Here is a 12487-nt window from a genome sequence, read left to right as displayed (position 1 = left end):
CCTCCAGAACCCTTTTACCGAAAGTAAGGTCTGAAGAGGAGATTAGGTCCAATCTATAGTGCCTATAGAATGTGGATGGTGAAGACCAGGTAGCAGCTCTACATATCTGGTCAATGGAAGCTCCGGCCTTCTCCGCCCAGGAAGTCGCTACTGCCCTTGTTGAATGAGCCTTAACCTCCCCGGGGACGGACATCCCACTTGCAGAGTATGAGAGACTGATGGCGTCCGTGATCCATCTTGCTATGGTGGCTTTAGATGCTTTTTTCCCCTTCCGGGGACCCTGGAAACACACAAACAGAGAGGAATCCTCCCTACTCTCTCTAGTGGCTTCTAGGTAATGTAAGAGACATCTTCTTACATCTAGTGTATGTAGTGTTTGTTCCTCCTTATTTTTAGGATTAGGACAGAAGGAGGGGAGAGATATCTCTTGAGACCTGTGAAATTTTGAAGCCACTTTCAGGAGATATGCTGGGTCTGTTTTTAAAATGACCCTATCTTCTAGGAATTGTGTGTAGGGAGGGTTAGCTGAGAGAGCCTGTAAATCGCTAACCCTACGGGCAGAAGTAAGGGCGACTAATAGAGCTGTTTTGAGAGATAGGTTTTTTATTGTAGATTCGTGTAATGGTTCAAATGGAGAACTAGTCAGGGCTTTAAGGACCAAGTTTAAGTCCCATTGAGGAACCACTTTTACTGGAAGAGGCCTTGATCTTCCTGCCGCCCTGATGAATCTAGAGACCCACCTATTTGAGGCTAAATCAAAATTGAATAGGGCTCCCAAAGCCGCCACGTGAACTTTTAGGGTGTTAGTGGCTAAACCCATCTCCAACCCGTTTTGTAGGAATTCTAATATGGAATTAAGGGGAATTTATTTCCCTACATTTGCACCTTATGATGACAGAAATTTTTTCCATATCTTGCCATATTGTTTTGTTGTAACAGGCTTCCTACTTTGAGTTGAGATTAAGCCCGGAGAGAACCCCCTGCTTTCTAGTAATTTTCTTTCAAGAGCCAAGCTGTCAAGTGCAAGTTCTTGACCTGCGGATGACAGACTGGGCCCTGTGTCAACAGATCTTGGAGGTCTGGTAATACCCAAGGGTCGGATATTGATAACTTCCTCATCCATGAGAACCAAGGTCTCTTCGGCCAGAACGGGGCAATTAAGATGACCAGCGCCCCGTCCTCCCGAATCTTCCTCAGCACTGCTGGAATCAGAATAAGAGGAGGAAAGGCATAGACCAGATGACCCCAAGATATCAGGAAGGCGTCCACAGCTACTGGGTTCCCCAGGGGAGATAGGGAGCAAAAGGAGGCTACTTTTTTGTTTAGATGGCTCGCAAAGAGATCTATTTTGGGAACACCCCATCTTTCTGTGATCTGGGTGAATACCGCCTGATTTAGTTCCCATTCCCCCTGTTTTAGACTGGACCGGCTGAGGAAGTCTGCTTTGTAGTTGTCTACTCCCCTTATGTGTAGGCTTGTTAGGGATAAGAGGTTGCTCTCGGCTATTTGCAGGATGGATTTGGTCACTTCCATTAGATTTTTGGAACGGGTACCCCCCTGGTGATTTAGGTAAGATACTACCACCCGATTGTCCGACATTACTCTTACATGGTGAGAGTGAAGGACCCCCAAGAATTCCTGAAGGGCAAATTTTACTGCAAGGAGCTCCTTCATGTTGGAGGATTTGTTCACTGTAGATGGAGACCAAGTGCCCTGGGTTACTAGGTCGCCCAGATGAGCCCCCCACCCTGAAGGGCTTGGGTCCGTAGTCAGGACTTTCGAGATCTGAATTACCCACGGGACTCCCTGGGAAAGATTTTCCTGCGATTTCCACCATGTCAGAGAGTGATTGGTGCGAGGAGATAGAGTTAACTGCCTGTCTAAATGCACTCCTAGATGGATTTGCTCCGACAATATCTGCCATTGAAGTTCTCTTGAATGTAATTGGGCCCACTGGACTGCGGGGATGCAAGAGATCATAAAGCCTAAGAGGGACATGGCCTGACGGAGTGTTATGGAGAGGAGAGATTGGGTTCTCGATACTAAACTCCTTAGTTTTTGTATCTTGTTCTCCGGGAGCCGACATTCCATCTTTTTGGAGTCTAGAGTGAGACCCAAGTACTCCTGGACCTGAGAAGGCATTAGTCTGGACTTTCCCATGTTTATTAGCCAGCCCAATTCCTTCAAAGAATGCATCACTATTGCCAGTTGATCCTCGCAATGTTGCGGGGAGGAGCCTATCACCAAGAAATCGTCCAGATATGGAACGATTAGGGTATTTTCTTCCCTGAGGTGAGCCATTACCTCTGCTATCAGCTTTGTGAAAACCCTCAGGGCTATGGCAAGACCAAATGGTAGGGCTGAAAATTGGAAGTGTTTTAGAACTCCCCTGATGTGAACTGCCATCCTGAGGAATCTCTGATGATCCTTGTGTATTGGGACGTGATAATATGCGTCCTTTAGGTCCAGGACCACCATGAAGCATTGGGGAAACATCTTGATGGATGATTTTATCGTTTCCATCTTGAATGCTTGAACCTCCAGGTAATCGTTTAGTTTCTTTAGATTTATAATAGTCCTGAAGGAACCGTCTGGTTTCTTCCTCAGGAATAGAGGGGAATAGTACCCTTGCCCTCTTTCTTGTGGGGGAACCTCCAGGAGTACACCCTTTTTTACTAACTCGATGACCTCGTTTTCCAGTGCCAGCTGTTCTTCTGCCGAAGATCTTATAGATGTCATCGTAAAAGAGGGACGGGGGCATCTTTTGAATGTCAGCCTCAGGCCTGATTCTATAATGTTCAGAATCCATTGACTGGAGGAAATCTTTTTCCAGGCTGGAAGAAAGAGATAACCTCCCTCCCACCTGGGGCGAACCTTCATTGAGAAGGTTTCTTGTTATCGCTGGGGTTTTTGTTAAAGATGAACCCCTTGTTTTTGTTCCTCTTATCCTCCCACTTTCCCTGGCCTCTCCCAGGGTTCTTGCGGAAAAACCTCTTGTTCCGAAAGGGCTTCCGGTAAGAGGGGAGACCTAGAGAGGGAAAGGACTTTTTCTTGTCCCCGTCTTTTTCCAAGATGTCGTCTAATGTGGAACCGAACAAAAACTCTCCTTCGCAGGGGATAGTACACAGTTTTGGTTTTGTTTGCAGATCGCCAGGCCAATTCTTAAGCCAGAGGGCACGCCTGGCCGCATTAGCAAACACTGCTGACCTGGCAGCTAATCTGATAGAGTCTGCCGAGGCGTCAGCCAGAAAAGCCGCCGCTCCTCTTATTACAGGTAATGTCTTCAGCATCGAGTCTCGGGAAGTTTTCCCCTTTAATTGACCCTCTAGTTGATTTAACCAGATTAGGGAGCGGGATGTGCAAGCTGCTGCCACTGCCGGTTTCAGGCCTCCTCCCGCTGACTCCCAAGAGCCCTTGAGGAAGGCGTCCGCCTTCTTGTCCATAGCGTCTTTTAGGACCCCCATGTCCTCAAACGGGAGAGCGAATTTTTTTGATGCTTTAGCTATTGCTACATCTAATTTGGGGGCTTTTTCCCAAAAAGAGCAGGATTCATCCTCGAAGGGGTATTTCCTTTTTGGGGTTAGGAGAGTCTTTTCCATGGGTTTTTTCCATTCCTTTTTAATTAACGCTGCAATTGCTTCATTAAGCGGGAAAGCTCTTCTCTTTTTTTGTTCTAAGCCCCCAAATATGATGTCTTGTGCTCACTTTTTAGAGTGGGAGTCTACTAATCCCATAGTACTCCTCACTGCCTTTATGAGGCCATCGGTGTCCTCTAGCGGGAAACAATTGTGACCTCCTGAGGAAGAAGTGGATGATGAGGATGAGGAGGAGGAGGAGGAGGATGCTGAACTCTCGCTATCACTGTCAGATTTAGAGACTGGGGACGGGGACCTGTGTCTGGTCCTTCTCCGTTTTTTTCCCCTTTTAAAAGGGATCTAAAGGTGTCTTCCACCTGCTCTTTAATCAGGTTTTTAAGATCTGTTGCAAACCCGGGCAGGCTTTCAGATACCGTCTGCTGTATGCAGGAATTACATAGCTGCTTCTCCCATGCGGGTGGAAGATCCTCTTTACAGATGGCACAGACTTTGTGCTTTGTTTTACCTACGCTTTTCCCCCCCTAAAAGAGACAAATAATAATCTTACTGTCTCTAACTTTCACGAAGATCAACTTACCACCTCCAGGACCCATAAATACCGGTTGGGGATTCTCTGCCTCTGGCTTTTTCCCCTGACGCCGTGCTGGACTCCTTGCTGTACTGAGACCTTTGGCGTTCTTTGCTGGTGTCCTGGTGACCTTTCTGCTGTCGCCTTTTTTGCTGCTGCTGCTGCTGAGGCGATGCTATAGGTGGAGGTGATTCAGGCAAGGGAGATGCCGGGTCGCTCATACTGCTGCTGGTCTGCTGTCACTGCCAATAATGCGTGCTGCGCTTGCTGCTGCGACAACTAGTAGCTCCTAAGGCTCTTGCCGATATACTGCAGAGCCACTGGGAGGAAGTAAAACCTCCTTTTTAAAGCTCCCGCCGCTTTTTTTTTTTCCCCGGCGCCTGCGCAGTAGCGCTTCAGCCGACGGCGAGGAGCTTTGAACGCCGGCGCCTGCGCAGACGTTTCTGCGGCGCCTTTGCAACGCCCAAGCGTCAGTTCGGCGACGCCTGCGCAGTGGCGTCCAGACAACGGCGAGGAGCGCCGAACGCCGACGCCTGCGCAGTCGGTTCCGGCGGCGCCTGCGCAGATCCAAGCCCCAGCGTCTCGCGAGACCAGCGCAACTCCGGGCATGCGCCGTACTCTCAAGATGGCCGCCCGGAGTGCAGTTATGGCGCTGCTGACCGGCACCCCCGGTCCTATGCAGACCCTACCGCGCGGCTCTGCATGCCCGATGGCGTGCAGTGTGCAGGCTGACGCGTGCTAGGGGAGGGCCGCGCCGCACCTCCCGCAACCACAGAGGGACCCCCTGGATGTTGCCGCTGCTGCATCTTACCTGGGGAGGTGACCGCGAACTCCTTATCACCTCCCCCACTCACCCTAGAGGCCCACTAGCCCCCAGCGGTGGTGCTTCAGGTCACCACCCCAGCCGAGGCAGAGGGACCCCAGCTGCCTGAGTCGGACTGGTTGGCCCCGGAATTCCAACGTTGAACCGGTAAGTCCGTAGGTCTCCCATCAAGGACAGGAAACCAACTGATGCAGGAGAGTGGTACCGCCTTTTTATCCGTAGGTTTCCTGTCCTTGGTGGGCGGATCCCCTCTCTCCGTGGTGCCGTCATGGGCGATCAGAGAAATCATCATTATAATATTCAATGAAAATTGATAATTATTAACTTCATCGATCTATTTTTTTGGGGGGGGGCTTACCCCCATGTAAAATAGGTACAGTATATTGAATTGGTGCCTTTTGCAATAATGTACATACTTATCCAGCTTTTGGGTTGATTTATGTTTGAATGTTTATGTGACAAACAGCAGATTGAAAGGGTTTGCGGATTAGCAGTTTCAGGTCAGCACTGGTTGAGCTGCAAGTAGAAGCAGGGCATGATGCACATGGCCCATGCACCCCTGATCTCTGATATTGAGACAGCATGTAAGAATATCATGTTTTGGAAGTGAATCATGGCAAAAAAAAAGAAGTATGCTTTCCGGACGCCAAAAGAGGGCTGACAGCCCTTCTGCCTTTGGATCGGAGACCCCGCGGTGTGATACAGGGTCGTAATCATTGCCATGGTGACCCGATGTCATGACAACATCAGGGTCACCAGAGCTAAGAAACTTGCTGATCATGCGCATGGCGGCTGATGGGACTATCTCCCGCCTGCTGTCTCTTATCACTTAAATGTAATTAATCATTCTCCCCTGCTCGCACTGATTGCCGGCATAGCAGGAGAGAATGAAGAAAACCGTGTTCAGCACCCGACACCGGGGAACAGCGCTTACTGTAACGCTTCTTCCCCGGCGCGGATGCGTGTCACATGGATTACATCAATGTGTGTTATGTGTATGCACGTGTGCGGGATGTTTTGTGGCCCGTGCAGACATTTTAAAAAAAAAAAACGCTGACATGTCGTCCTGTTTGCCCACGGACACAGTCCATGGAGACACCAACATGTGCACAGACCCATTCACTTGAATAGGCAAATAGCCATATGGAGAGACTCGGGAGGAACAGAGCGCTAAGTAGTACTATACAGCTACATATGGGGTATTGCCACGATCAGTAGAAATTGTGGTGCCATTTATATCCACTACTTGTGTGAAAACGTAAAATCTTTGGCTAAAACAAAATTTTGGTGTTAAAAAAACGTAGTTACTTTGTCTTTACTGCCCAATGGAATAAAATTCAGTGACACACCCGTGGTGTCAATATGATCATCGCACCCCTAGGTGAATTCATTGAGGGATGTAGTTTGGAAAATGCGGTCACTTATTGGGGGGGGGGGGGAGGGGGGTTTCTGCTGTTCGGGCACCTCATGGGCTCTCCCAGTGGGTTATGGCACCTGCAAACCATAACAGTAAAATATGACTCCTTGCCTTCTGAGCTTTGCACTGTGCCTCAAAAATATTTCCAGATTAAAAACAAAATTTTCGTGGTAAAAGTAATTTATTCTTCACCGCTCAGGTGGTATAAAATTCTGAGAGGCACATGTGGTATTAGTATGATTACTGCATCCCTAGATGAATTCATTGAGAAGTGTAGTTTGTAAAATGAGTTCACATATAGGGGGTTTCAGTTCTGGCACCTTCAAACCATTCCAGCAAAATCTGAAATCCAATATGGCGCCTCTTCCCTTCTGAGCTTTGCACTGTGCCTCAAAAGTAGTGTTCCCCTACATACAAAGTATCTGTGTACTCAAGAGAAATTGTATAACAACTTTTGGGGCTCAATTTCTCCTGTTACCCTTGGTAAAATAAAAGATTGGGGCGAAAAGTTTATTTTTGTGGAAAAAATTTCTTTTTATTTATACAGCTCTACGTTATAAACTTCTGTGAAGCACTTGGGGGTTCAAAGTGCTCACCACAAATCTAGATAAGTTCCTTAAGGGGTCTAGTTTCCAAAATGGTGTCACTTGAGGGGGGTTTCCACTGTTTAGGCACATCAGGGGCTCTCCAAATGCAACATGGTGTCCAATCTTAATTCCAGCCAATTTTGCGTTGAAAAAGGTAAAACTGCTTCTTCCCTTCCGAGCTCTGCCATGCGCCCTAGCAGTGGTTTATCCGCACATATTAAGTATTAGCTTACTCAGGACTAATTGCATAACAACTTTTTGGGTCCGATTTCTCCTGCAACCCTTGGTAAAATAAAAAAAAATTGGATCTAAAGTAAATTTTGTGAATAAAAGTTAAATTTTTTTTTCTTTTTTAAACATTCCAAAAATTCCTGAGGAGCACCTGACAGGTTAATAAACTTCTTGAATGTGGTTTTGGGCACCATGAGGGGTGCAGTTTTTAGAATGGTGTCACTTTGGGGTATTTTCTATCATATAGACCCCTCTGACTTCAAATGTCATGTCGTCCCAATAAAAAAAAAATAATGGTGTTGTAAAAAATGAGAAACCACTGTTCAAATTTTAACCCTTATAGCTTCCTAACATAAAAAAAATTTGGTTCCAAAATTGTGCTGATGTAAAGTAGACAGTGGGAAATGTTACTTATTACCTAAGTTTTGTGTGACATCTCTCTCATTTAAGGGAATGAAATTTCAAAGATTGGAAAATTCGAAATTTTCTAAATTTGTGCCAAATTTCAGGTTTTTTTTCACAAATAAATGCAAGTCATAAAGAAATGTTACCACTCTCGAATTATAATATGTGACAAAACAATGTCAGCATCACCGGGATCCATTGAAGCGTTCCAGAGTTCTTACCTCATAAAGGGACAGTGGTCAGAATTTTAAAAATTGGCCTGGTCATTAATGTGCAAACCACACTCGGGGGGGTAAAGGGGTTAAAGGAAAAATATGATCTCCACAAAACTAAGCAAAGTAGTGACATACCTGTGATTTTTTCTTTGCTTCATTTTCAGTGAATTCATTGAAAATTCTTCGACATTCTTCCATTGGATCATCTGAATCAGAAAGACCTGTTTCTTCATCTGAGCTGTTCTCCATATCAGAAGATGAATTTACAACAATTACTTCATCTTCAAAACTTCTGACCACCTCCTCCTCACATTTCGGTTCATCAATTACTATTGATTCACTAGAATTCTCACTTATGGTTACTTCAGCAGCTTTATCGTCGATCGAGTACTTTGCATCATCATGTAGAAACTCAATTTGTTTTAATGACTCTTCTTGAAAAGGAATGTGGCAAACTAGACAATCTGATTTCTCAACAACGGGTTTAGAGCACGTATTCACACTTTCATCACTACTTACAGTGATCGGACTATCACTTGTGAGTCCTTTTATCTCTGAGGACGGATCCAGCTCTGAAGATGTAAAGTTGTTAGAACTGTCAAGTATTTGACCATTGTCATTGGTATGATCAGCTATACCCATACTTGAAGGGAACGTTTCATTTGCAGAGTCCAGTTTTACTTCGACATTATCTTCTATAGAAGCCACAATTACATCTTGCCCACTATCGATTAACAGAACTTTCCTTTCATCTGGTAATGACTCATCATATAATAAGGGTGCTTTAATTCCACGTACTTTACTAGCTCTAGGTTTCTTTGAGACTTCCAAGAGTGGAGGAACATCTATTACAAGCATGTCTTCATCATCAGACTCTTGAAGCATTATTTCCAACCTAATTGGAGATGCAGATCTCAGCCTTTTGTGAGTGTTATCCAGTTCCTCCTCACTTGTACGCTTTGTTTTAGGTTTTTTTTCATTTTCCTTTTCTTTTGTAGTGGAACCAAAGAAGCCTGCAGAATAGTTAAGTAAAGGGTCATACTCCAAATCGGTGGCAGGACACCTTCGGTCAACAATATATTTTTTAACAATTGGGTTACTGCTTTTAGTGGAGACTGGAACTGCAGTAGAAGTCTTTGATGTATTTTGCAGTTTCTCCACTGTATCTTTAACAATATTGCAGTTACTGTCCACTTTGACTGCAGGATCTTCTACACTCTGTGTACCATTTGTGTACAGTAACAGGGTTTTTTGTTTTTCTTCAACTTCATTTTTTACAGCCTCAATGGCCTTCTTAATCCGCTCAAGTTCTTGCAAGTTTTTACCTTTAATCATGGAAGAAGCAAAAAAATAAAAATATTGAAAAAGGTCGCAAAAAACAAACATCCTACGGCAACTTGCCAAAGTGCTTGCAGACAATCTGATACATTTTACAGTGCCAGCAAACTTAATTTAAGAAACATGAAGTACATGCTGCAAAATAGATACACAGCACAAACTAAATATCTGGAGCATGTCAATTTATGTTGCGGGTACACAGTGGCACGTAAAAGGTTTGAGCACCACTGGTCAAAATTACTGTGAGCAGTTAAGCTACCGTATTTTTTGGACTATAAGATGCATTTTCCCCAAAAAAAATATGGGAGAAAAATGGGGGTGCATCTTATAGTGCAAACACAGGCTTACCAAGGGGGGGTGTTTACGGCAGCGGAGTGGCTATGCTGCGGCGGTGGTCAGTGTAGAGTGCACCTGAGCAGGATCCTCTCCTCAGGATGCCGGCGGCAGAAATGCGGTGACGCCGTGGCCTGTGTCCACGGTGAGCAGAGCCGAATTAATCACCGGTTTCCCTGCGGCCATATTTGTGAAGCTGTGGGCCACCGAAGGCTTCAGGAAAGTGGCCGCGGAAGGCCGCGCGTGTACAGATTGAGATCTCAGCGGCACTCTGCTTCAGGAAAATGGCTGCAGAGATCCAAATCTACGCACACGCGGCACACCCTTCCTCAGGATGCCGGCGGCAGAAATGTGGCAATGCCGCGGCCTGGTGTAAACGGTGAGCAGAGCAAAGTGCATAACCTGTTTCCCTGCGGCCATTTGCCTGAAGCCACGGGCTGCCGGAGGCTTCAGGAAAATGTCCGCCCCTGCTACGTGCTCTGCCTCACCGCCGACAGACCTGTAGCATCGCACCCCGTGAATGCAGCATTGGCCCACTTCTGCTGCCGCCGGCTTCCTGAGGAAGGGACCATGCCTTCTGTGACCCCTATGTACCAAGGCTGGCACTCAGGTAAGATACCTTACATTCGGACAATAAGACAGACCCCCATCTTATAAAAAACGGTAATTAGTGCTTACCGGTAATTGTATTTCCAGGAATCCACCTGACAGCACCATTGGAGGACGTCCTTCTTACCCTCAGTGGGACAGGAACAACAAGCGGTTAAAAGGACCCTCCCCACTCCACCCACCAGTGATTTTCTAAGTACCACATCTGGATGGATGCAAAAAGAGTTTATTAACAGTTATACACCAATGTTACATCACATTAGTCAATAGTATAAACTTGCAGTGGGAGGGAACTAGTAGTGCTGTCAGGTGCAATTACCGGTAAGACTAATTACCGTTTTCCAGTTCACCACCTGACAGCACCATTGGAGAAATACCAAAGGATGTTAACTAGGGTGGGACTACTGCATGTAATACTTTTCTACCAAAAGCTAACTGATCTGATGCGACATCTAATTTATAGTGTCTAGCAAAGGTAGAAAGACTGCTCTACAGATTTGCTCAGCTGAGGCTCCCCCCTTCTCCGCCCATGATGTAGAGATAGCTTGGGTTGAATGGGCCCTAAGAGTATCCGGGGGATCTTTCCCTTGGTCTGTATACGCTAGGTTTATCATGGTTTTGATCCACCTAGCAATGGTTGATTTTGCTGCCTTACAACCTCTATTTGGGCCACCGTACTGTATAAACAACTTAGTGTCCCGTCTCCAACTTTCCGTCGCCCCCAGGTATTTTAGAACAGTCTCCCTAACGTCAAGGTTATGATAAAGCCCTTCCTTTGTTTCTAGGGTGTTGGCAGAATGAAGGAAGGATTATCTTCTGATTTATATTTGTTGAGGACACTACCTTGGGGAGGAAGGCTGGGTTAAAGGTACCGTCACACTAAGCGACGCTGCAGCGATACAGACAACGATCCGGATCGCTGCAGCGTCACTGTTTGGTCGCTGGAGAGCTGTCACACAGACCGCTCTCCAGCGACCAACGATGCCGGTAACCAGGGTAAACATCGGGTTACTAAGCGCAGGGCCGCGCTTAGTAACCCGATGTTTACCCTGGTTACCATCATTAAAGTAAAAAAAACAACCACTACATACTTGCCTACCGCTGTCTGTCCCCGGCGCTGGGCTTCTCTGCTCTGGCAGTAAGCACAGTGGCCGGAAAGCAGAGCAGTGACGTCACCGCTGTGCTTTCCGGCTGCCCGGTGCGCACAGCCAGAGCAGAGAAGCCCAGCGCCGGGGACAGACAGCGGTAGGTAAGTATGTAGTGGTTGTTTTTTTTTTACTTTAACGATGGTAACCAGAGTAAACATTGGGTTACTAAGCGCGGCCCTGCGCTTAGTAACCCGATGTTTACCCTGGTTACCAGCGAAGACATCGCTGAATCAGCGTCACACACGCCGATTCAGCGATGTCAGCGGGAGAGCCAGCGACCAAATAAAGTTCTGGCCTTCTAGCCCCGACCAACGACATCACAGCAGGATTCTGATCGCTGCTGCGTGTCAAACTAAACGATATCGCTAGCCAGGACGCTGCAACGTCACGGATCGCTAGCGATATCGTTTAGTGTGAAGGTACCTTAAGTCTTAAGACTATTCGGTCGTCAAGGATCTGAAGATATGGGTTCTGAGTGGAAAGAGCCTGCATCTCCCCCAGCCTTTTAGCTGATGTGATGGCAATCAGGAAGGCAGTTTTAAAGGAGAGATTGGCTATGCTCATATCTTCTGATAACAAGTATGGGGTTTTACACTGGGTATTAAAGGTCCAGGTTTAGGTCCCAAGGAGGAGTTGATTTTCTCACAAGTGGTCTCATTCTCTGCGTGGCCCTGGAAAATCTTGCTATCCAAGGATGGGAGGCTAGTGACGTATCAAGAAAGACACTAAGCGCTGCAATCTGTACTTTTAAAGTACTAGGCCGGAGGCCCTTCTCAAATCAGAGTTGCAGGAACTCGAGTATTCTGGGAATGTCTGGTTTTGAAGTATCCACAGAAACCTCTCCCAGAAAGGAACAATACTGCTTCCAGATTTTGTTATAAATCGCAGAAGTCACCAGCTTTCTGCTTGCCTGGAGTGTGGTAATGACATCTTCTGACAGGCCTCTGGATCTTAAAGGGCCACTGACTCCCCCCTGCAGCCGTTATAAACTAAGAGCCACCTTGTGCAGCAATAATGCCGCATTCTAACAAGGTGGCTCTTTTAGTTTTGTGTTCAGGTATTACTAAAATAAAGCGCTTTGAAACTTTGCAAAAATACCTATTTTTGTCCACGGAGGCGGGTCCTCAATCCCCAGCTTGAACGGTACTCTGCAGTCACTCACATCTTCAGGGGCTTTCGGCACCGCCCCCTCCACGCTGTTTTCTCTTCAAATCCGG

The 12487-nt window shown here is 46.5% G+C and overlaps 1 protein-coding gene across 1 annotated transcript in view; it reads right to left on the bottom strand.

The window, feature by feature from the left end:
• Nucleotides 1-12487, bottom strand: part of LOC138673111 (RNA exonuclease 1 homolog) — a 227187-nt gene that overhangs the window by 212660 nt on the left and 2040 nt on the right. Inside the window, exon 3 of the mRNA XM_069761765.1 lies at nucleotides 7978-9167. Coding sequence (XP_069617866.1) covers nucleotides 7978-9167 — 1190 coding nt within the window. The remainder of the gene's footprint in view (nucleotides 1-7977; nucleotides 9168-12487) is intronic.

Source organism: Ranitomeya imitator, chromosome 1 (assembly GCF_032444005.1).
Source record: "Ranitomeya imitator isolate aRanImi1 chromosome 1, aRanImi1.pri, whole genome shotgun sequence".
NCBI classification, from domain to species: domain Eukaryota; kingdom Metazoa; phylum Chordata; class Amphibia; order Anura; family Dendrobatidae; genus Ranitomeya; species Ranitomeya imitator.
Note: the sequence above shows the minus strand (reverse complement) of the source record. Positions and strands in the feature narration are given on the sequence as shown.